Raw genomic sequence first — 27175 nt, 5'->3', positions numbered from 1 at the left:
GTGTCTTGGAGTGGGTGCAGAGAAGAACAACCACAAGTAGTCAAGAACACAGAGGGGTACGAAAAGACTTTGGTGCTGCAAATTGCTCCTTTCAGCTTTGCATCCATTAAACTGGGAAACACTTTCCTTAGGTAGCTGACTCCACTTCTTTATCCAGACCCTTAACAAAATTCTTCATTAATCTGATGCGTTCAAAGTAAACTTGAGACCTTGAAATCCCACATCACAGAACAAGGTAATCGATCATTTACAAATTGGTCACGGGGAAATTAAAAACAGTTGACTTTCAACAGAGTAGCATTCAATAACATAGAAATGTCAGATTGGATAGATACTATCAATCGCATTTTAGATACTCTCTTTTTTAGGTGATAATGTTGTGGAAGATCTCCCCAATCACAAACTTATAAGACAATTAAATGTGGGGTATTATAATAATACAACTTTGTTATCATTTTCGTCCTCTGAAGTTGATTTTGCAGTTGTAAAAATAAGCTCTGACAAATGCCCAGGAAGATCTTATTGAAGCTATATTCATAATTAACCATATTTTGGTTAAACTATTTAACAAATGCTTATACTCAAGGTTGTTCCCTATAGTCTGGAAATCTGCAAAATGTAAATATTCTCCTCAAATCTGGCAAACCAATTGACATCCCCCCCCCCAATTCTTTTAGACCTATTTCCCTTCCAGTTCACTTAGGAAAGGTTTTTGAGAGGCTTTTGTTTTACCATATTAGTCTGTTTACTGAAAATAAATAATTTTACTCTGAAAATCAATTTGGTTTTCTGCCTGGAGTTGGCACTGAAGACGTTTTGGCTCACTTTACGAAACATCACTTACGCACAACATAAATACTCAATAGCCATATTTGTTGACTTCGAGGATACTTTCATTTGGTGGGAGAGCACCCTCAAATGTCTTAGATCTTTATTGAACTGCTCCTTTGACTTTTATAGCACTCTGAGAACTTATTTTTCAGACAGACACATTTGTGTTGCTTCCAACTTCCAGGCTATTTATAGACAAATTAATTGTGGTTGCCCACAAGGTTCCATACTTGGTCCACTAATCTGGAATTTGGTTTTAAATCAGTGACTGTTTAAGAAATACGATCTTGTCCTTTTTTTTGCTATACTAACTCCAGGGCCCAGATAGAAACTCAAGCTGATAACATGTTACAGAATGGGCTAAAGCTAAAAAACTAAAAATTTCAACACACAAAACTTCTGTGATGGTATTAAAGGTTCTTTATCCACTAACAGACCTCCCCTAATTAAAATTAATGGTTCCAGTGTTCTTTGTCACTAAAACCAAATATTTTGGATTTATAAATGAGGATGTTCTATCCTCATTTATCCTTTTTACGTAATAAATTGAAAAAAATTGATGGTGTAATAACCTGAATTGCTCATCATGACTGGGGCCTTAGTCGAAAAACATTAATCACTCTACAAGGCTATCATTCCGCCTATTGCCACATTTTGCCCCAGGGGCTCTCAAATCTGGTGAGTATGGGCTTGGCACACCCAGGGTCCTGAGCTGAATAATCATCATATTTCTCTTTCTTGGTGATTCCTTTCTACTTCTGTCAATTTCTCTCTCTCTCTCTCTCTCTCTCTCTCTTCTCTCTCTCTCTCTCTCTCTCTCTCTCTCATCAAGGTAACTTGGGAATTTTTTTTGGCTGGTGCAGCATAAGCCTTAGGCTTCCTTGCACCATATGGCTAATAATAATAATAAAAATAATATGCATCTGCAGCCTGATTTACTTGGACCAGGCTTTCCACTTTTAAGAGTAAACTGTGCACAATACAATGCAGTATTCTTTTATTGAAAGGTTGTATAACTGTTGTGACTCCTGCCTTACAAGTATTGTCTGGTTCCATTCCCCTTGACGTATTCTTAGTTTTTCCAGGATTTTGTTGTTTCATTAAAAAGAATATTCCACTCCGACCTTGAGAGCATTCAAATTGGTTGATCTAATGATCCAAAAAAAGAAATAATCAGGGTCTTCAATATCCTTATGTCAAAGTGGTGGCAGTATTGGACTGACTTTCTTAAGGGTCAATTTTATGTTACATTTTTTATTTTATTTTTCTTTATTTTTTATTATTATTTTTTTTTCCTCAGTGCCCTCTGGGCCACTAAGGGTGTGCGATTTTGCCCTTTAGGACAGACAATGAATTTAATGCCTGGATTCCATCACATTTTGTACTTAGTTGTGGCATACCTCTTTTGTGGTGTAGACAATCACTGGGTAAGCTTTCCAGGTGATCACTTTCCTGGTGACAAAGCGGCCAGAAACAACTAAAACACACACACACACACACACACACACACACACACACACACACACACACACACACACACACTGCACAAATATAACATCACACACATTTCTAGCCTTTTAACACAGTTCTGTATTCATCACAGTATACCAAGGCAGAGTTAAACTGATATTCAGTTGCCCCGCTGCATAAGATACTATAAATGTCTAATCCATGCTTTATGTGCAAAGGTCGAGAAGTGCCTTTTTTTTTTTTTTTGGTTCAACCAGTGGAACATATATCACTTATTCCTGTTGAAAATTCCTCTTTTCCCACTGCTATGCAATTAATGCTTACAATTGATAAAATGTTATCGATAATTTATCAATAAATGAAAGTCAGCTATCGTATAATTATCGCGCAAAAGTTTACGCTAAATAAACAACTTTTCTCTTGTAAATGAGATTTATTAATAATAGAAAACGTTTTGTTTTGCCCTCTACGGGGCCTCTAGCTGTCAGTTACTCGCATTACTTACGCCATGTGGTCTGTTTATTATCATTTATCTAATTGATTTCAATTCTGTGATTTTTTTCAATTTTTGTCATTTATCTAATCGATTTCAGTTCTGCACTATAAGGAATGCTGCAGCCCTTCAATATTACTTCAATATGTGCCTCTACAAGAGGTTCTTGTAGAGGCATGTTCTCAGTTTACTGATTCTGTAAAAATTAATCTAATTAGTAATTAATCAAAGTGCAAAAGCGTAAGATTTAACTGAAGTGCTACGAATTTAATTATTCATAATGTGGAAACATATGAAGTGTGGTTATTTTTCACTCAAAACTTTTCTTCACACAGTATATTTTTAATTATATTAAAAAAAAAAGGAATTTAATTATATACTTCACACAGTATATAATTAAATTCCTTTTTTTTTTATATATAGGGCCTAAAAATGCCAAGAAAGTCAATTGTTTGGAACTATTTTACCAAGTCTAGTAGTGTTGAAGCTAAGTATAACATATACAATAAAATATTAAAATGTGCTGGAAGTACAACAACAGGACTAGCCTTTCACACAAAGAATGTTCACCATATTGATTTGAGTGACGATGCAGAAGTGGCAACAAAAAGACAGAAAACTTTTGACTTCTACAAAACTAAATTTTCAATGAAAGAAGTCTCCAAAATAGTTGATAGTTTCAGTTTTAAATGTATTGCAAAAAGTGACTATACAAAATAGTTTTAAAAAAATGAAGGGATGAATACAATAATCCTCCACCAACTTGTCTTAATACAGTAAAAAATATGGTTATTTCATTTTATGAGGAAAAGAAAAAGGAATTAACTGACTTATTCAAAGAGAAAGTTAAAAATGGTCAACGATTTTCCCTCACTCTAGATGAATATATGTCTCTTCAAAATAAAAGATTTATGAACATAAATGTCCATGATGAAAATGAGCATTGGTCTTTGGGAATGATATTAATCAGAGGATCACTAAATAGCACTAAATGTAAGGAGTTGGTCAATATCAGATTAAAAGAATTCGGACTCGATATGAATGAGCTTCTACAACCAATGGTGCATCTATCATGGTCAAATTTGGCCAAGAAATACTCTCAGAATACCAAGAATGTTTGGCGCATGGCATTCATCTTGCTGCATTGGACATTCTATAAGGCAAATGTCATTGATGAAGGTGAAGTAGATCAAGAAATTTAAGAATATGATGTTCATGAAGACAGTGAAGAAAACAATATTCAGTCATTGGCACTTAAAGACAATTATTTTGGTTTGATCAGGATTGCGGAAAGTTTGAAAAACGTTCAGAAATTCTCCTTTAAAGAATGAAATTCTCCAAGGATTTGTGAATTCAGAACACGGAAATGAGCTACAATTAATCTTTGATGTCAGAACTCGCTGGAACAGTTTACTTGAAATATGCAAAAGGTTTTATAAACTGAAATCCTGCATCACACAAGCTTTAGAAATCTGCTGCTTTGAAGAATTTTCTGAAAAAGATTGGGCCAGTCAAGAGTCTATGTGACACTTTAAGGCCAATTGAAATAGTATTAACTCCTTTGTGCCCCCGAAGATGCAAACTTATTGAAAGCAGATAAATCTATGATGCTGCTTCTTAAAAATTTGGCAAAGAAAAATAGTGGAATAGCTCGTCAAATGCATCTTTCTCTCAAGCTATGGTATGAATCAAGAAAGAGTTCAAAATACTTTTTTCCTTTTTGCGATCTTCATGATCCTAAAGCTATAAATGAACAAATTTCTGACACATTCAAGATGTCTTCTCCAGTTTCCTTAAAGAAATATGCCACTTCTATATATTTATGATTGTTTCCTGAACCTCTTATGGATATAAGTTGTGCAGAAGAAACTCCAGATGAGGGCAATTTAAATGAAAACAACGAAGAGGAGGATTTAAAAAATGCCTCTATCATGAGATGAGCAAATTGGAATCAAAAACTTCCGAGTCCTTAAGTAAGTCCTCTATGTTCAATGCAGGCAGTTAATTCACAATGTACGAAGTAAAGAAAAAGAGAAGCGAAAATCTAGATCAATTGTATGATGCATTAAGGACTACAAGCTGTGAAGCAGAGCGTACAATTTTCTTCAGCGGGAATTTTCATGTGATTCGTTGCAGTCTCTCTCCAGCCACTATTAATGCCTTATGCTTTTTGAAATGTTACTTCCTTAATAAGGATAAAAAACTAAAATCTGTTTAAATAATGTTTAAATAATTATGGCTGTCACAATGTGGAATGAGCTCATTAAAATCTTTTCTTATAATTTTGTGTTTTTTTTTTCTATAAATGAGATAGCTGATTTAATTAGAAAATTTATCGATAATTAAAATTTTTTTCAATTATTTATCGATAAATGGACTTCCGATAATTTGTATCCTATATGTGCAATATAATGTTTTTCTATTGTATGACTGTCCCACAAACATAGAAAATAACAGTATTTTGTGAAACTTCCTTGAAGATCAGTGAGTAATCCAATTATCTTAAGATCACCACAGATATTTCAAGTAAAGCCATAGTACTGTATTGCAATCAGGATCTTGGACATACTTTCATATGTTTCTTTCAAGCTAACAGCATGAAGTAGAGGAACTGATGGGAATGCATTTCCATTGTACAGCAAAATTGCTTTTGAACTTAATTTTGAGTTATCAGTAAATATATACCCATCATTAGGATTGTGTGCATTGCCCAGTTCATTCAGGAGACCACTGATATCTTTAAGGAAACACTTAACAATATTCCCTAATTAAATGTTATGAAAACAGTTTGACATTTGACATAATTTAATTTTAGTTCTCGCTTTAAGTAACTTCTATTCTTGTAACTTAGAACCAAGGAGTTCTGCTTGCTCTTCAGATAACTATCATTCAACTCTTCTTGCTTAATTAAGTGTTACACATTATATTCTGGTTGGCAGGCCCAATCTGTTAAAGTGGATGGTCCAGCAAACTGTAACACAAGAATCCTAACTACATCATCAGTACTTCTTCTGTCCCATGATTTTGGGGGGATCTGGTTTGGAAGATCTTCATCATCGTTATTATTATTATTATTATTAGTAGTAGTAGTACTGACTGGCAGATGATTCAAGGAAGCAAGCTCATACAGCATCAGAAAGAAAAAAGAAAAGAAAATTTCCACCTCGTCTCTCTGTCCCATCTAATTCTTCCTTAAATTTATTCAAATTATCCACTTCTTCAACACCAGGTGGTATCTTGTTACAACAATCAGTTACTCTCTCCCTGAAAGCAAAATTTCACACATTTATTTTGCAGCCATCCTTTTTCAATCTGAGTTCATTCTCTTGTGTGTGTTGTCTGAGAATTAGAATACCATCATCAATTAAGTCTTAATCTATTTAAAGCCTTAAACACTTCAATCAGGTCTCCTCACAAGTGCCTAGTTTGTGAGTTGCAAACATTTCTGAGGAAATAGAATGTATTTGTACATTTATGTTTCATAAAAGCATTTTAAAATGAAACCAAAAAAGAAATTTATTTGCTTTTAAAAAAGCAAATAAAAGCAAATATTTGCTTTCATAAAAGCAAATAAAATGACTAATTTTTATGATACCATATGTATTATTTGAAATTGGTCTTTCATTAAGTTACTAAAAATTCAGTATATCTTTTAATTGCATTAAAATGATAGAGACATAATTTTTGGCATTTTTGGAATCAGCAGATCAATTTCTTATAGAATCTGAAACTTCTGCTCTGGGGGGTGAGGTATGATTGTTATATATATTTTTTTGTTGTTGTAGTTAGCCAGCATAATTAATACATTATAAATACTGGAAAATCTTTTCATTTCCTTGTTCTGTCTTCATATAGTAAGGATAATTTACATCTTACTAAAATCTCAGTTAACTCGAGATTGTGATTCCCTGAAACATAGTTCTGTATTAAGACAAGAAACCGTCAGTAAATTGATTAGATAAACTTCACAATCTCACTTATCTGAACTGAATAAAATTGTTTTTAAATAACCTGTGATAATTGAAATCTCAATAGTTTACAATCAAATATATTTGGATGATTATAAAATACGTTCTCCCCATCCTCCTGTAAACTGTAAGATAACAAATGCAGATAAACATGTTAAAGGTTCCTTGATATGGGCACCTGCACATGGTAAGGGGGACTCCCAGTGATGCTGCTGGACATTCAGATTAGCATCACTGGGATCCAATGCCCACAGCCTAGGTTCCGGGCTAACATCATAGGAATTTGGTGTATTCGCTGTGCAACACGACTCGTGGAAATTTTGAAAGTGGAACCCTGGTGGTTGAGGAGCCCAGCTTCAACATACCGCTTTGGCTCTTACTTCGACAAGATGAGTGGGCCTGGAAGGCCTGGGCAGTATCAATCAGCTAGTGGGTTCACCTGCAAGGGGCAACCATGTCAATGCCATGCCCCTGCCCTCATGATGCGAGGGAAAGATTCAGGCTGGCCTCAGTGCAAGTATGGTGTCTGGGTAGCCCTGGCATCCCACTCCCGAGCGCATTTATTCTTTGCTGTAGTGGGCGTCACATTTGGGCTCCGTGGTGGTTGGGGAGCCCGGTCAATGATTGAAAATAAAAAACATTATGAATCCCAATAAACTTATTTCTTCAGTGGCCCAACATGGTCCCTATCTGAAAATACAAATGGAGAAAGAGATAATGCTAACCCAGCAAAGAGACCCTGAACTGAAATAAGGGCCAATCCCAAGATATTTAATCACCATTCTAACAGCAAAAAACCTACAGAAGGGTTAGCAAAACAGAAGGGTTAGCATTTATACTGAAGGGTTAGCAAAAACCACTATGTGTCCTGATAGACAAAATTCTTCTTCTGATACCTCCTACAAGATCCCTACCAGAAAAATATACCAATGACCCAGAAAATGCTACGTCAGGAAAAATAACCAGAACCAAAGATACACCAGATCTGACACATTGATACCTGACTGTACATTTCATCAATGAAAGGCCCATAGCAAAAATGTTGCTCTTCTTCATCCAGAGGGGGTTTGGAAGGGCTAGCAGGCTCACCCAAATTATTGAAAAGGCTTCGTTCTGGTGACATGATAATTGAGACCAAAAATGATAGTCACTCTGAACAGCTCCTCTGAGAAACATGTATTGGGGAATACCAATTGTAGTAACACTCCTCAAGACACTGAACTCATCCCAAGTCATAATCTCGGAATGGGACCTTCTTCAAGTGTCTGAGGAGGAAATCTGTTTAGAGCTTAAAAAGCCAAGCAGTGACAGCTGCAAAACGAATGTATGTACTTAGGGATGGGAATGTAGTTCTGACTAGAAACCTTATTCTTACATTTAATACACCAATATCTTTTAATGAGATTAAATTTGGTTATATTAATGGACAGTGTATCCATATGTCCTAAACTGTTAAGGTGCTTCAAGTGCCAGAAATATGAATTCACAAATGGCCTGCCATAGTGCCCTAGCATGTGCAAAATGTGGTGCAAAAGACCATGAGATTACATCATGTGTAAAGCATGAAAACCCACCTGCATTAACTGCCAAGGCCTATTTTCGAGCATTCCAGTGGTGGAAGGAAGAAGAGGAAATACAAAGATTAAAGGCAGAGCTGAACATTTTGTACCAGGAGGCCAAAAAAGCAGTTTAACCGGTAAATAGCAATAAGGAAACATATGCTGAAATGGTTGCCAAGATATCTTCGATTGGGACTCAAACAAAAATGATCACACCATATAAAGTCATTTGAGCCCATTGCTTGCTGTTTACCAAGCTCAGAAAAACTAGCACATAAAAATCAGTCAGCTGTCATCCCAATTTCAGTACTTCCTTTTGCTCCAGCATTACCAAATTTGAGCACTAAATTAACAGTACAGAAAACTGAACCGCCCATGCCAGGCAAAAAAAATGGAAGAGGATTCTAAGACGATTCAGTCTTGGAACTCTTTGTGGAGGAAAAAATGGACGCAGGACCATGTTCATACTTCCCCAAAGAAGATAAATCCAGGACAAAATTAAGCCCTCGGCACTTCGGAAGCTGATTAATGGATCCACCAAGCCTACCTGGTGAATCCCATCTAATGGCTAAATGCCTACAGTGGAATTGTCATGGATTCTGGTAAAATGTAGAAGACACAAGGCACTCCTGAAAAAGCATGAACCAGTGTGCTTTTTCTTATAGGAGACTTATCTAAAGACAAATAATGACCCCACGATATGTAACATCACAATTTTTTTGTAAGGATAGAATTGCAGATGGTCCTGCTCATGGAGGAGCCTCTGTCCTTGTGGGCAACCAAACTCCATTTCAGCCTTTGCTACTTACAACCAGCATAGAAGCTGTTGCAATTATGGCAGACAGTTACAAATGCCTTCCAGGCTCATATTTCTATAGCATTTAATTTTTTAATGAATTCCTTACCTTGGAATAGCAGTTTGATTTGACGACCCACAAAAATTCCCTCTTTTATCTTGGCCTCACTGATTCGAGGAAACCTTTTGCTTAAACAGGAAAATCCTGCTCTGTGTTGTTCATTACTTTCACAGATATTTTTATCAAACCTAGACTTATGTGCATTAGAGGTAAATAGATTTTTGACTTATCCACCAAAGGAGAATGTGTTATATTTTTCTGGTGTGTAATTTGTGAACAGGCTGGCCATTTTTTTTTTATCCTGTAGTGGCAATCCTTTGCTCGGCTGTCCCACTCACATAGTATTAAGTGTATCCACCTTGCAACCCAGTCAGCAAAGCTACCACTTTTAGGTTGGCACAGATATTCAATTTGTATTCTTGATAGTATATTTTTTTGCAAAAGAACTTGTAGGTTCTTGTACGTTTCCTTCATGTGTATTGCATGAGCCAATGGTATAGATGGATACTTATTATGATATAGAGTAAAACTACTTTCAAACTGCCCTGGGATGAGTCGGTGAAAAGCCTCCACTGCTCGGAGATGTGCTCCACATATAACTCTTTCATTAATTTCCGGATATTGTTGCAGTAACCCAAAGCACCATCTATGGAGTAATAGGTCGCTATGCTAGATTACCTCTTCCTATAAAAAGACACCTTGACATCCTTCTCAAGAAGATTCCAAAACTGTGATCCTAGTGATTGAGCCTTGGTTTTGGAGAGATCCAAATCTCTGAACAAATTATTCAATTCTGCCTGAGTGATTAGATGCAGCTTTGCAGTATCGAGAGTAGACAAGTCTGGATCTGTATTCGTTCTGGGTTCAGCATCTTCTGGAGACTCCTTTTTCGATCCTGAATCAGAGTCAATCAAGTCTATAAGTTTCTGGTGGCTTTGGTACCAGCATTGTATCATTGTGAGGAAATGGCCTTAGAGCAGAAAGTATGTTGGGATACTCTACTTTATTATTATTAGCTACATGGTGCAAGGAAGCCTAAGGCTTATGCTGCACCAGCCAAAAAAAAAAAAAAACTTCCCGACTTACTCTGAGAGAGAGAGAGAGAGAGAGAGAGAGAGAGAGAGAGAGAGAGAGAGAGAGAGAGAGAGAGAGAGAGAGAGAGAGAAGAATGATGATATCCAGCTCAGTTTGGGTGTGCCAAGCCCATACTCACCAGATGTGAGCCCCTGGGGTTAAATGCTTAGATTTCCTAGAAATACCAGAAATATTGGTCATTCAAAAGTAACAATTGTTTATGTAGTCTCAAGGTACCTGCCATATCACCGGAACAGCAAAAGGCATCGATTTATGACAACCTCTAAGCCAGCCTGTTAATGTCGTTGAACATGAGTTACAGGAAATATTTGGAGCCCACAATTTATCTTGACCTCTGACCTTGCATCCAAAATAGAGTTCATAGGCTGTTTTCTTACAAAGTTGTGACAGTCCCTTCCTCTGCAATTTTAATGCTACTTCTTCTCAAATATAGCAAAAGCTTTCAGGCTTATTTCGGCAAGAACATGACGTAGTTCATGTACAGTTGAGATAACACAATTAAGAAATTATAGATTTCTTGTTTGCTTGTTTCATGAAAACATTTATTCACTTTTTTCACCACTTGCTCTCTGAAACACACTTTTTTGCAATGAAGACGCTTGCTTAGTGAGGAACCCACTCGTATATATACCAGTAGAGAAGTTTTTAGAAGGCTCAGTGTTTCTAGAAAACCCCATGAAATGTTCTAGAACTTTCCAGAAACATCCAAACTTTTCTTCCACATGTAACAATATTCTAGAATGTTACTGAACATTCTTTAATGTAGAAATCTCCCGAATGTTCTAGAAAAAAAAAAAAATATAATAAATGGAAAAGATGATTAAACCAATTACAGGTCTTAGTTTTCGGTCATTTACCTACATTATTTGAAAACTGAGGGTGATGAGAACTTTTAAGTACCTGAGTTTTTAAACAATTTCCTATGAGAATCTATCGAAATTATTTCAGGGAGGAGATTGATGCTGACCAGTATAATCAGTATTTCAACTAAAAATGTCCACCCATTATCTTGAGGTCTGCTATAAGAGAAAATGCCTGGACTGAAAAAATTGCAGTTTCTTCAGTTATTTGCTTCTGAGAAGAAATTTATTATTATCATTTATTTATTTTTTTGTTTTTACTTATTTTCATATTTAAGCAGCAGAATATTTACTTTGACTATATTGATTCTTTCTAGGAACATAAATGTGTACTTGATTCATGTCGTTTTCTGCAGTCTGAAGGATACGAAGTGACATACCTTAAAGTTGGGCAGTCTGGTTTACTTGATATTGAGGTAATCAAATAATTTAATGCAATACACTGTTGCATGATAATTTGATGCACTATATTTTCTTTTTGTTTGCTAGGGTAAAAGATCCCACAATTTCCTGCCCAAAAACAGAATGAATAGGTTACGCTGACATACATTCATTACTCTTTCACCGAAAGAGTGAGAGAGTAACAAATCTGATTTCACAGACAAAGACAATAAGTTTGTTATAAAAATAAAATGAAATTAGACACAAAATCAGCAGAGAACTGGTTTGAGAACATCTTACCAGGAATGCTTCCTGGTAAGCTGATAATTTTTTTTTTTTTTTTTTTTATGAAAACCCCAAACACGAAAGGTATCAAAACCTATAGTATTTAGTACCGTGCATGGGTTGAAGGAGAAGTATGGGGGGAGGGGAATGCCGGAAACTTTGCTCTAGAGACTAAACATGGGTTTCACCACTTCAAGCCTCCATTAAGCAAAGTGGTGGTATTTCACCAGTTGATGAAAGTCATCTACCACCTACTCTTGCTTAATTTGTATAAAGTTTGATTTCTACTTAAATTTATTTATATAAAAAAAAATTTACTTAGAAAACTTCTTTTTTTTTTTTTTTCATCTGTTAGTATATTTGCATATCATATATGACAATTAGTATTAGCCGTATAGTGCAAGGAAGCCACAGGCTTTTGCTGCATCGACCCAAAAAAAAAAAACAAAGTATATAATAAAAATTATGCATCTCCCTCCTCTTGTAGGTAACTATCCAAGTTAACCCTTGAATTTCTTCTCAAACTGTCAGCTTCAGCTACCTGCGGAGGCAAACTTTTTGGTAATCAGCAACTTGCTGGCTAAAAGAAAACTTCCTACAATCTAGTCTAAACCTCTTCCCCTGTAATTAGCATTTATGACCCCTAGTTCTGGAATTCTTCATAGCGAAAATTCCACCTTCACTCATTTTACTAACTCCTCTCAGAGCCTCAATCATGTCCTCTCTGAGGTGCCTGGTTGCCAAGTTCTGTTGCCCACATAATCTGAATCTTTCCTCATACTTTGCCCATCTTTGGGCCTTCCAAGAAAGGCTTTGGATTAATCAGTAAGTTCTGCACAGCTCACTGGCATTTTTTCTATTAGAAGGAATGTGTGACAAGTGTGAAGCCAATGTGACATGATGATGGCCACAGAACAGAGTTGACTAACAAGAAGCAAAGAACATTTGTGAAAACATGTGTAACAAAATCAGAATATGAAATCCACCAATCTCTGCAAGAGGCTTACTTATGTACTCCTCATGATAAAACTTTAATTACTAGATGGAGATATTTTCTTATAGGTGAATCCCATGTTGAAGACAAACCTCGATCTGAAAGGCTTTGGAGATTCATAATGTTTAAAAACTCAGAGAATATGAAACTGCAACTGACAGAATTACTGAAAAAAATCTAGAAACTGTTACAAAAAGATAGAAGTCTGACTTGTTGTAAGATTGCATGCGTTGTTAGCATCAGCCATCATGCCATTTGGATAGAATATTTGGTAAAAAAAATTGCATTTTGTTGGGTACCTCCTTGTTGGAAGATTAAAAAGAAAAATGTTGGCAAACTGCATCTTTGTTACAATCCAGAGAAAGCAGGTGTTTCTGTTTCACAATAAATTATTTTCAACCTGAATTAAAATGGCAATCCACTGATCATTCGTCACCAAGACTTGCAAAAGTTCGACGGGTGCCAGGCAAAATGAAACAAACGACAACCACTGTTGCTTCACTTCCTCAGGTAGTCTTTTCGTTTATCGGATAACACCCACAGTTGTTTCATTTCTAAAGAAATTTTGTGATCTGCACTGTGAAAGAAGCTGCCCAACCTGTTAGGTCCATTATTCTGCTGTTTGTTTGTTTTGTTTGTTATTTGGTTTTTAGGAGCATTAGCAACTAAGGCCATATTGCTCCGGAGATATGCGATGGTCATTCCCTGACCTTTCCGCATCCTCCGTATTTGGTGGGCACGGCCTCGAACCCCGGTCTAATCAAGAAGCGTGTGCTACACACTGCTGCTCCTGCCCACCTGGCTACGGAGGTGCCTTCATTATTCTGCATGACAATGTATCCTATCACAAAGCCTGTATGGTAATTGAATCATTTCAAGAATATGACTAGATTTTACTCCATCCTACAGTCAGTCTAAGTCTTATCTCCCCACCCCACCCCCCGCCACTGACCCAATTTTGATGCTTACAATGTTAAAAACCCTTTAGGGAAGGTGAAATTTTCCATCCAGATAAACTCAATATAGTATCATATTAGTAAAGACCAAAAGGGTGCTTTTGATACATTAGCAAACAAAACAAAAAAAAAAAAAAAAAAAGTTAAAAAATGAAAGAAACATTTAATATTGGTCTGCAGCACCAACAATGGTAAACAAACATATGTGCATGCAGTACAGACATTCAAAGACTTGTTTACTGCAAGTCTGGTATCTGTTTTGCTCACCAAACAGACACACTAAGTTAATTAGTTGAATATATGCATGCACATATATTCCATTGTGAACTGGTAACTGTGAAGGTGACACAGCTGAAGTAGTAAAGAAGCAGATAAATAGCAAGTTTTATGCTAAACTTGGAAAGATGTTTATAGTGACAATCTCCAGTGTATTATAAGTTCTGTTTATTTTTGACTCATCTAGTATATATATTTATGTATGGAATAAATTCCTTCTAATGTGGTTTGAATAAAAACATTTAATATATGTATGTAGCCTGTTCTGCAAAACAATTACTGAACTTCAAGGAGTTTTTAATTAGTGATTTGCCGTTTAAAATGTTGTGTGAGTATTTATTCCATTCTTAAGTATTCCAGAAATATGAAAACTCACACATTTGGCTGTTGCTCAAAAGTAGGTAAATTAAAAGGAAATTATCATGAAGACAGTTATTCTTTCTAATTTGTTTAAAGAAAAACTTTTTATTCTTCAGGAAATAGGGAACTTCTTGTTCTATACAAGAAAGAAAGTCAGGTTTAGAAGTCATTTCTAATTATTTGTTTGTTACACTGTAACTGTTGTTGATTTTTCTGTATCAGTGAATGTAAAGAATAACGGAAAAGAACTGTGCCTTAATGAAGCGTATATTTGTTGTTAATATTTAAACTATGATTCAGGAAATTAGTTCTGTATACTTATGTTTATTTGAGATTATTAGATTATTAAAAATAGGAATAAGAAGTTGGAGAAGTTTGATTTCTGGGAGGGCTTACTGGTGGAACATTGTTGAAAAGGCTAAGACCCACCCTGGGTTATAATGCCAGAAGAAGAAGATTGTTAAAAAAAATTCACGTTCCCCTACCACTACTGACAGAGTCTCATCAATTCATTTCATAATTTCACTATCTGCAAAAAAAGAAACTTTAAACACACTCACTCTGAACAAACCTCAGATCTACCATAGAATACTATTGCCACATTTGGGGTGGTGCCCCCCCCCCCCCCCCCCAAACCCACATTCTCATAGCTGTTCAGTTTCTACTGAACTACCTGTACATAACTTTTCTAAGGATACTTCCATGGGCACTGTTCTGAATTGGCATCTATAATTCCACCATTCTCTTCCAAACCAGTTCAAACACATTCTGCAAACCGCCAGCATAAATTCCCTGTCCAGTATGGTGCCCGGCCTGCCTCCTCATTGCATTGGACAGTAAACTATAGGTTTTTGGGTGAAAACACAGCCCTTTAGGCTAAGAGGATGGATGAACAACACAACCCCACACTAAAACTACACAAACACTCACTAACCTACATAAATTTTGCGGGTGGTTGGTTGGTGGAACAGACTTCCATCCCTTGTTGTGGAAGTTGATAGCCTAAATAAGTTTAAGGCTCAGCTGGACAGGTATTTCGAACGAACAGAGGGGTGAAGTGGAAGTGGTTATTTTTTATTTATTTATTTTATTTATTTTTTTTTAAGACAGGTGGTGATGTTGATGGTAGATAAGAGAATAATGATATTAAATAGTAGACAGCTGATATGAGAAACAACTGTTAAGTAAGTTAATGGATATCGAGGGCTCACTGTATTCATTATTGCAACAGCTGTATAGAGGTACTGAAATATCATTGTTCTGTAAAAAAACACTGTTAACATAAAAGGCATCATCACCATGGAACATCTCTTATTGGGAATCTCATCAAAATGAACTTCCTTGCTAATTCACTTCAAATAGGCAGTAATTCTCCAAAAGGAGTATGATGCTATTTATTATTAGTTGAGAGGCACCATGTCTTCCGTGACAGTATAATGATTTGCCACTTGTCACTCTTCTTGTGTGAACCATATGCATTGTGCACTGTGGCAATAGTTGCTGATGCACCTAATAAATCCCCAAACAAACTCTTTGTGGAGCTCTGGGTTTGAGTCCCATCATAGACTGGAGGAATTTCTAAAGGCTTCTTCAGTTAGGGGCTATAGTTAACTGATGTCAGTGGAAGGAGTATTGAGAGGCACTTTTCCCTGTAAGTTACTCCAGGTTTTTCACTCTGTATAACATACACATAAGCTCATAAGCACATAGCTGAACAGACATAATATGCCTTAGCACTTTATGGTCTAAGTCGCTGATGCACTGCCAGAATTACTTAACAAGTACAGGTCACTGTTGAACAAAAGCCGTGAATTAGGGTTGAATTTGAAAGTGTCTGCAATTCTGCCCAGACCCGATAGGAGGAAGTATACGATGAGAGCCTTTTTGATCAATTCGGCCCTGTAAACATTGTGCAAGGCTCAAGGGGTAGAATTTTTTACAGCCTGGTCTGTACTTGTTAATAGGAGAGACTGCTTCTACAGGGATGGGATACACTTAAATAGAAAGGGTGCAAGAATATTTACTGATGCTATCGAGGCAGTGTTAGGTGGGTCGGAAAACTGCTAGCTTGGGGAGTACAAGGACTAATAGTTTAACAGTAGCTGCAGGCAGAGGTGAAGGTGATTCTTGCACAACTTCTATTAGAATAAGTAGTGACCTGGAGCTGGGGGTGTTGTGCGAGTTTCAGAGACGGATGGCAGTCATCGTGAAATAGGTGGGTATATGGGATGTGTTAGGGTAACTAGGAATAGGTGCATGTATGCTTGCATGTATACCAATGCTAGAAGTATAATAAATAAACTTGATGAATTTGAAGTGTTGGTCAAGACATCAAAGGCAAATATTGTTGTGATAGCAGAGACGTGGTGTCACACAGATATAAGGAATGCAGAATTGAAATTTGGGGAGTACAATGTGTACAGAAAGGATAGACAGGATAGAAAGGGAGGAGGTGCTATGCTGTTAATTAAGAAAAACATAAAATCAAAAGAAGTGCATCCAGTTGATATAGATGAACAGTGCACTGTTGAGTCATTTTGTTGTGACATAAGCACTGCGAAAGCAAAAATAAGAGTAGGAATGTGTTATAGGCCTAATGATTCGAATGAGTACAATGAACAATTGTACAGAGAAATAGAGTCGGCTAGTAAATCAGAATGTCTTATAATGGGGAATTTTAACTTCCCAGATATTGACTGGAACTTGTGGGTTGGTCACTCACACACTAATCAGACTTTTGTGGATTTATTGGATGATTGTTTTCTGCAGCAGCAGCAGCATGTTTGAGAGTCAACCAGAGAGCATAATACTCTTGAGCTGGTTATCAGTAGTGATTCTTCATGCATTAAGAATCTGCAGGTAAATGAACCACTAGGTGGCAGTGATCACAGTGTGCTGAAGTGGGATTTACTCAAAGAGGTAACTACCATTAGGGGTAAAGGAAAGGGTTTTTGCTTCCGTAAAGGTGAGTACAGTGGGATCAACTGACGATGTTACCAACAGTAAATTCTAAGTGGGAAGCATTCAAGGAATTCATCGTGGATGCTACTAAAAGTTTCATACCTATTAAGAAATATTGTTCAAGGTTTAGGCCTAAATGGTTATCAAATGAACTAATGAGACTCGTAACAGTGAAGAAAAATGCATGGGCTGCATATAAATTATCAAGCGACTCAGAAGCCTATGGCAGATATAAGCTAGTCTGTAATCAGGTCAGAAAGGAGGTTAGGCAGGCGAAGGCAGATTACGAGAAAACCTTGGAAAAAGATGCTAAGAAAAACAGCAAGGATTTCTTTACTTATATAAACTCTAAAAGGAAGGGGATGAATCTGATTGGTCCACTTGAAATCGATGGTTCGACTGTTGATGATCCTGCTCAGATAGCAAACAAACTGAATGCGTATTTTGCATGTACGTTCACACATGAGGAATTATTAAGGTTTGAAAATGGCAGAAGGTTATCAAATTGTAGCAGGGTACTTAATGATTTTGTAATAACTGAGAGCAAAGTGGAGGAGAAATTGTTGATGTTAAACATAAGAAAAGCACCTGGGGTGGGTGGGATCTATCCAGTTATATTAAAGGGGGCAGCAAAGCAACTAAGCAAACCCTTAGCCATAATTATGAGAGCATCCTTGGACTCAGGGAAGGTTCCCACGGACTGGAGATGTGCAAATTATCGCCAATTCACAAAGGGGGATTGAAGGGTGACAACAAGTAATTACAGACCAGTTAGTTTAACTTCTGTTCCGGGTAAAATAATGGAGTCACTGGTTAAAGATGCATTGCAGGATCATCTAGACAAGACTGCAGCAATAATTCAGACACAACATGGGTTTGTTAAGGGGAAAGTCTTGTTTGACAAATTTGATTGGTTATTACGATGTGGTTACAAAGGAACTGGATGCAAAAAATAATTTTGATATCATATATTTGGATTTCAGGAAAGCTTTTGACACTGTTGCACATGGAAGACTATTGTACAGATTGGAGCAGAATGGTATTAAGGGTAAGTTGCTGCAATGGATAAAAGGATGGTTAAGTGGGAGAAGACAGAAGGTGGTAATCAATGGGTACTACTCTTCGTGGACTAATGTTATTAGTGGAGACCCACAGGGTTCGTGTTAGGTCCACTGTTGTTCTGTATATTTATCAATGATATTGATGAAGGTATACCAGGCTTAGTGTCAAAGTTTGCAGATGATACAAAGGTTAGCAGGGTTGTTAATGACAGTAATGGCAGTGTGCTACTGCAACAGGATCTAGATAATTTGGGCATATGGGCTAAGAAGTGGCAACTGAAGTTTAACCTTGACAAATGCAAAGTACTGCATATAGTGCAGTAGTTTGGTAGAAGTAACCCGAGAGAAAAGTACCAACTGTGTGGTACTGCACTTAAGGTGGTAGAAAATGAAAAAGACCTGGGAGTAATTGTGCAGTCAGATATGACATTTTCTGAGCAATGCAGACAGACTGCCAAGGCACGTAATGGGGTTTTGTCGATGATATATAGGAATTTTGCTAGCAGGGAAAAGGAGGTGATTGTCCCTCTGTATAAGGCAATAGCCAAGCCACGCCTTGAGTACTGCTTACAGGTCTGGAGGCCTCATTTTAGGAAGGATGTCGATTTGCGTGAGCGTGTACAGAGAAGGGCAACAAGATTGGTGATGGGAATGAAGGGATCCTGTTACCAAGAGAGGCTTAAGTTCTGCAAATTGCAGTGGCTGGAGACTAGGCACCTGCGTGGTGATCTGATTGAGGTGTATAAGGCCTGAATGGGTTGAGCCCACTGAATTCTGATGTGATCCTTCCAATTGTTTAGATTACGAACCTAAGGGGGCATAAATTCAAATTAAGAAAAGACAGATATAGAATAGATGTGCGGAAATTTGCCTTTAGCCAGCGGGTGGTTAATTACTGGAACAAACTTCCATCTGTCATTGGTGAAGTTGATAGGTTGAATAAATTTAAGGAGTAACTGGACAGGCATTTGGAGGGAATGGAGTGATATATTTTTTTTTTTTTTCTTCTGGCTGATGCTGCATAAGCTCATACGCTTAGTTTCTTGCATCACATGCCACTACTACTACTATTCTCAACAGTGACCACTACCCTATAATATGTAAAATTGAAATGTCACACTCCATACCTTTAGAAACTCACACAAAATGGAAATTTTCCAAGTCAGATTGGGCAAAGTACACCACTAAAGTATCCTTCGACAATCAGATCATCAAATCTTATCCGATTGACACAGTTGGTGACTATATTACAAAACAGATTCTAGCAGCAGCTGCATCCATTGCCATCCCACAGTCAAACTCAGGCACTCGTAGAACCAGAAATTATTGGTGGAACGAGGACTGTAAGAATATAAAACAAGAAAAAAACCGTGCATGGAATTTATTCCTCAAACACCCTACCACCGCTAATCTTATAAATTACAAGAAAATTAGAGCTAAAACCCATCATATTAGGAAGAAAGCAAAAAGAGACTCTTGGGTTCGATTCACAACTACAATTAATAAAAATACCGATGTAAGAATTATTTGGAGATAAATAAGACAATTAAATGGTAAATTTCCCTCTTTGTCATCCCCACTTTTCACCATGAATGGGCAGGAGCTATCTACGCCTGCAGAGATTGCAAATGCTCTACGGACGGTATTTTCACCGTTGTCTGACTCTACGGCATATGATCCATCATTTCAAAAGATTAAAGCTTTAGTGGAAAAATCCTATCCAAAATTTAGAACTACACCCTCTTTCCAATACAATACACCACTAACTTTGGTAGAACTTCAAGAAACTTTATCCACCGCTAAGAACAGTGCTGCTGGCCCGGATGGAATATACTACATAATGCTACAAAGTCTAGACAATAAATCATTATCTTCGCTACTGACCTTCTACAATTGCATATTTATGGAGCATTCCTTCCCCAGCTTCTGAGTCGTGCTTTTATACTGGCAATACCCAAACCAGGGAAAGATCATTCTATTCCGAACAATTACAGACCCATTTTGCTTACAAGCTGCTTAAGTAAAACCACAGAAAAAATTATACACCGTCGACTAACGTGGTATCTTGATTCCCAAAATATTATCTCTGACAATAAATTTGGTTTCCGAAAACACCGATCATCTCTAGATCTCATGATTAAAGCAGAAACAAACATCAGGAATGCATTTATCCAAAATAAACATCTAGTAATGGTATGTCTCGACATAGAAAAGGCCTTTGACACCACTTGGCGGTTTGGTATCCTGAGAGATCTTCATTCCCTGGACCTGAGGACACTTACCGTATTTCATACAGAATTTCTTACAACACAGGACCTTTCAAGTTTGCTATCAGCAGGTCCTTTCGCAAACATACATACAAGAAGAAGGAGTACCGCAGGGCTCTGTACTCAGTGCAACCTTATTTGCAATTAGAATAAATCAGATGACAAAAAATATTCCAAAAGCTGTAAATTCATACCTCTGTGCTGATGATCTGATTGTCTCTTGCAGCTCGCAAAACATGAGCTTTATCGAAAGGCAGCTGCAAACATTTATAAATAATATTGAGCTATGGATGACACAGAATGGTTACCGATTATCCTATCAGAAATTTAGAGTCATTCACTTTTGTAATAAACGAAAGATGCATCCAGATCCAGAGGTACAACTAACAAATCATCCCATCACGGTGGTGAATAGCATTCGTCTCCTTGGTCTAATTTTTGATAATAAACTGAACTTCTCAGAATATATCACACATCTAAGGACTGCTTGCCAGAAAAAAATGAACTTATTAAGAATTATCTCTTCTACATCATGGGGTGCAGATCGATACACTTTACTTCACTTGTACAGAGCCCTAATCAGATCTTGCCTCGATTTTGGCACCCCGTTGTATGATTCTACTAGGGAAAGCAGCTAGCACGTATTGCCCCTATTCAACATTCTGCCCTCAGAATTGCTGTAGGTGTTTATAGAACATCACCAGTGCAAAGTCTTTATATCGAAGCCCATGAACCTCCGCTCAGCCTCAGGAGAAAAATGTTACTTCTGAACTATGCAGCCAAAATTCAGTCTGCCTTCTCACCCCAATTGGCCAATACTTAACGATCCACAGTTCACAATGTACTACAGAAATAAACCTAGAGCAGTTCGACCTACTGGCATCAGATTACATGAATTATCACAAACTTGGAATATACATCTGACAAAATCTTCCATGATCTGAACAGTTCAGATCCTCCATGGTCTTTTATTAAACCATCCTGTGACAGCTATTTCGTAAACTGGGGAAAACATTCGCTTGCAAATACCAATATATAGCAACTGCATACTGCTCACACACAAAATTACCCAAATTTTACGCAAGTATACACTGATGGATCAAAGTCTGGTAGTACAGAGTTGGTGCTGCAGCTATCTTACCCTTTAGCACTATCTCTGTTTCACTTCCCACCGAATGCAGCAGTTATACAGCTGAATTATGTGCTATCAAGCTTGCCTTAGAAAACATTCTCCGTCTGTCCATCCAAAAAAGTGTAATATATACTGATATAGCCTTGCAAAATTCCTCCTCAGCAACGCATTTCTTAATAAAATCTATAAAATCTCAGCTGATGCATATCCATGATCACCAGCAAGTAGTCATCTTTTGCTGGATCCCAGGCCACACTGGGATATCAGGGAATGTAAAAGCAGACTATGCAGCCAAACATTCATCCAACATAGCATCGCCAGATTACTATCTTCCATATATGGACTACAGATCCCATATAAGAAATACAGCTAAGGAACAATGGACACATCTGTGGCAATCTCAACCGAATAACAAGCTCCATGAAATAAAACCTGAACCACAGTTATGGGTTTCCAGTTTTTGTGTAAACAGAAAGGAAGAAGTTATCCTGGCTAGAGCACGAATCGGGCACAGTCAGCTCACCCATATTTTTCTTCTTACAGGAAATGATCTTCCGCAGTGTATGCACTGCAACTCTGTTCTCACAATAAAGCACATTCTTGTTGAATGTACCTTATACACTGATGCCCGAAAAGCCTCATTCAGAAATCTCCAAAATCTTCAAGAACCTTTGACGCTCCGACAGCTCATGGGTAATGATGCAAATCTCCCGGAATTTTTCTGCTTCTTAAAACGGATACATCTGTATAATTGTTTCTAACTGTTTTTACAGACACCGTGTAATCCTCATCTTGTTTATAGGTGCAATATGGACTAAGTAGCCCTTGCACCAGAAATAACAATACCAATACCTTGTCTGAAGAAAGCTCTGAAAGGCAAGTGTTTCAAGTCTGACACAAAGGTGCTTGCAGAGCCACAACAGAAGCACTTTGCAATCTTTCGAAAAGTGATTTGTGAAAACAGTCTGTTCATCTAAAAAAACCATCTTTTAAGCAAATGGACACTTAACCTCTTGGTGATGCCATTTATTTGAAAATAAGTAGTGCAATACCAGTGCAACTGGGTGCAGAGGCAAAGTTGTTATGTAAACATTAATACCATCACATTATCTAAACGTGATGTTTAAATCCTGCCAGCCTCAAAAAAACATGAAAGGACAAGATAGTTCTGCAAATGTTTTATAATGGTATTGGCTTATTGCCTAGTATCAATTTAGCATTAGCATTAGTAGAGGAATGCAAGAAAGCAAGCTTATGCAGCATCAGCCAAAAAAAAAAAAAAAATAAAATAAATAAATAAATAAAAAATAACCACTTACACTTCACCCCTCCGTTCGTTCGAAATACCTGTCCAGCTGAGCTTTAAACTTATTTAGGCTATCAACTTCCACGACAAGAGATGGAAGTCTGTTCCACCAACCAACCACCCGCTGGCTAAAGGCAAATTTCCGCACATCTATCCTACATCTGTCTTTCCTCAGTTTGAATTTATTCCCTCTCAGGTGATTATTCTGAGCAAGAGGAAGAATCCCATCAGCATTAAGCATGCTCAAACCATTCAAGGTTTTATACACCTCTATCAGATCACCTCGCTGGTGCCTAGTCTCCAGACACTGTAATTTGCAAAACTTAAGCCTTTCTTCGTAAGAGCACCCCTTTGTTCCATTCACTAATCTTGTTGCCCTTCTCTGTACTCGTTCCAGCAGCTCTATATCCTTCTTGAAATGAGGCCTCCAGGCCTGTATACAGTACTCTAGGTGTGGCCTGACCATTGCCTTATACAAGGGAATAATCACCTCCGTATCCCTGCTAGAAAAATTCCTATATATCATTGACAATACACCATGAGCTACTCTTGCAGCCCATCTGCACTGCTCAGAGAATTGTGTCAGAGGTTGTGCAGGTGTATCTACCTGCACAACCACCCCCACGTCTCTTTCATTCTCCACCACTGTCAGTGATGCAAAAAAGTACCACAAAGTTGATACGTTGCTCTGGGGTTGCTGTTTCCCATATGTAGTACTTTACATTTGTCAATGTTAAACTTCATTTGCCACCTCTCAGCATTGCTCAACCTTTCCAGATCCTGTTGCAGCAGCATAGTGTCAGTAATGTCCTTGACAACCCTGCCAACCTTCGTATCATCTGCAAACTTGGACTTAAGCTTGATATACCATCAAACTTGGAATTAAGCTTGATATACCATCATCAATATCATTTATAAATACAGAAAACAACAATGGACCCAATACTGAACCCTGAGACTCCACTAATAACATTAGTCCACGATGAGCAGTGTCCATTGATTACCACTCTGTCTTTTCCCCCTCAACCACCCCTTTATCCACAGCAGCAATTTGCCTCCAATGCCACACTGCTCCAATTTGTGTAGCAGTCTTCCATGTGCAACAGTATCAAAAGCCTTTCTAAGATCCAAATATATAATATTAAAGTTATTCCCTGCATCCAGTTCTTTTGTGACTGCATCATAGTATCCAATCAAATTGGTCAGGCAAGACTTCCCCTTAACAAAACCATGCTGTGTCCGAGCTATAACTGAAGTCTTGTCTAGATGATCCTGCAGTGCTTCTTTAACCAGTGCCTCCATTAATTTTCCAGGAACAGAAGTTAAACTCACAGGTCTATAATTACTTGTGTCAGCGTTTGATCCTCCTTTGTGAATTGGGGTCACATTTGCACATCTTCAGTCTGTGGGTACCTCCCCTGAGTCCAAGCAAACTCTCATAATTATGGCTGAGGGTTTGCTTACTTCCTTTGCTGCCTCCTTTAATATAACTGGATAGGTCCCATCCACCCCAGGTGCCTTTCTTGTGTTCAACAATTTCTCCTCCACTTTACTCTCATTTATTACAAGATTCTCTAGCTTACTGCCAGAGTTGAATACACCTCTGGCATTCCCCTCGCTGAATAACTCCTCATGTGTGAATGTCGATGCAAAATATTCATTTAGTTTGTTAGCTACCCAAGCAGGATTATCAACAGTTGACCCATCGATACCAAGTGGACCAATCTAATTCATCCCCTTCCTTCTAGAGTTTACATAAGTAAAGAACTCTTTGCTGTTTTTCTTTGCATCCCTTGCCAAAGATTTCTCGTAATCTGCCTTCGCCTGACTAACCTCCTTTGTAACTTGGTTACAGATCAACTTGTATCTATCATAGGCTTCTGTGTCACGTGTTAATTTGTATGTATCCCATGCATTTTTCTTCTCTGCCATATGTCTCATTAGTTCATCTGACATCCATTTAGGCTTGAACCTTGAACAGTATTTCTTAGTTGATATGTAAAGCCTAGTAGCTTCCAAGATAAGTTCTTTGAATGCTACCCATTTTGAATTTGCTGTTGGTAACATCATCAGTTGGTCCCACTGTATAGAATTTAAATACTGTCTCAGTCCATCGTAGTTGCCTTTACAAAAGCAATAACCCTTCCCTTTACCCCTAATGGTAGTTACCTGTTTGATTAAATCTCACTTCAGCACACTGTGATCACTGCCACCTAGTGGTTCATTTGTCTGCAGATTCTTAATGCACGAAAAACCACTATCGATATTCAGTTCAAGAGTATTACTCCCTCTAGTTGCCTCCCGAACATGCTGATGTAGAAAACAATCATCCAATAAATCCACAAAAGCCTTGCTAGTGTGTGAGTGACCAGCCCCCAAATTCCATTTATTTACTTTTCTGGTGCTCACTCCGAAGTAGATACCCACAGAGTGTAAGCAAATGCTATACCTTTGATTTTGTCATAACTTTTTGCTTTTTACAGTGCAATATCATGATTAATTATAAAAATTGTTTAAATACTAATATACTTGGGGAGGACGTAGTAGTAGTAGTGGCATGTGATGCAAGAAAGCAAGTGAATGAGCTTATGCAGCATCAGCCAAAAAAAAAAAAAAAAATATATCTCCAAATGCCTGTCCAGTTCCTCCTTAAATTTATATAACCTATCAACTTCCACAACGACAGATTGAAGTTTGTTCCAGCAGATTAACCACCCGCTGGCTAATATCAAATTTCTCCACATCTCTCTTTTCTTAATTTAAATTTATGCCCCCTTAGGTTTGTAATCTGAACAAGTAGAAGGATCCCATCAGAATTCAGCGTGTTCAATCCATTCAAGGCCTTATACACTTCAATCAGAATACCGCGCAGGTGCCTAGTCTCTAGCCACTGCAATTTGCAGAACTTAAGCCTCTCTTGGTAAGAGGATCCCTTCATTCCTCTCACCAATCTTTTTGCCCTTCTCTGTACATGCTCAAGCAAATCTACAGCCTTCCTAAAATGAGGCCTCCAGACCTGTTTGCAGTACTCAAGGCATGGCCTTACCATTGCCTTATACAGAGGGACAATCACCTCTTTTTCCCTGCTAGCAAAATTCCTATATATCATTGACAAAACGCCATGATGTGCCCTGGCAGCCTGTTTGCATTGCTCAGAAAACTTCATATCTGACTGCACAATTACTCCCAGGTCCTTTTCATTTTCTACCACCTTAAGTGTAGTACCACACTTAATGGAAAGTTTTACATTAAGATTAAGGTTGTTTTACATTAAGATTATTACTATTAATAATATCACTCATATACTACATGAAATTAATAATAGTCGAACTTGGTTATAACAAGCATGGCTTGTTATATTTGCTCATTACATGGCTGTAATGAGCAAAAAGTCATAATTATTTTAATTTACGTTTATTTGTATGCAATTGCTCACTGTTGTAACAAGCATACTACGCACAGATATACAGTACAAATTTTGGTAACTGTGCAGATATGCAAACATTCTTGGGTAGTCAAAAAAACCCAATTCTTGAAATACACAAAAATGAAAGGAGTAACAGCTTTTATGACCACCTGCATTGGATTAGAGGCTGGCCTCCATAGCAGGTGGGCAGGATCAACAGTGCATAGCACACGTGCTTCTTGATTAGACTGGGGTTTGAGCCCGTGAACACCAAATACGGAGGATGCGGAAAGGTCAGGGAATGACCACCACATATCCCCGGAGCAATATGGCCTTAGTTGCTAATGCTCCTAAAAACCAAATAACAAACAAACTAATAGAAGCTGGTTTATGACCTAACCTTGTCCTTTCAGGGATGGGGCTATTGTACAGCCCCCATCCCTGAAAAGACAAGGTTATACAATAGTGCTTTGCTGTTCCGCTTGTAATTTCTATGGTCGCATTACCCTATTTACAGATTGTCTTGCATTCACAGAACCATAAATTTATTTCGGGACTTTTAAGAATGTGGTGCAAAAAATGTTGAAAATTGTAAAAAGTTTCTTTATCCTCTTCAACAGTATCGACATTATTGAAGAATAAACATGTTAACATATC

The 27175-nt window shown here is 37.5% G+C and overlaps 1 protein-coding gene across 1 annotated transcript in view; it reads left to right on the top strand.

Moving 5' to 3' along the window:
- The window catches only part of LOC150079102 (cysteine desulfurase-like), a 225576-nt gene that overhangs the window by 106218 nt on the left and 92183 nt on the right, over nt 1–27175 (top strand). The window contains exon 6 of the mRNA XM_090383894.1: nt 11451–11549. Coding sequence (XP_090240020.1) covers nt 11451–11549 — 99 coding nt within the window. The remainder of the gene's footprint in view (nt 1–11450; nt 11550–27175) is intronic.

This window comes from Mastigoproctus giganteus, chromosome 10 (assembly GCF_048544385.1).
Source record: "Mastigoproctus giganteus isolate SK-2022 chromosome 10, ASM4854438v1, whole genome shotgun sequence".
Classification (NCBI taxonomy): domain Eukaryota; kingdom Metazoa; phylum Arthropoda; class Arachnida; order Uropygi; family Thelyphonidae; genus Mastigoproctus; species Mastigoproctus giganteus.
This window is presented reverse-complemented; position numbering and strand designations above follow the sequence as displayed.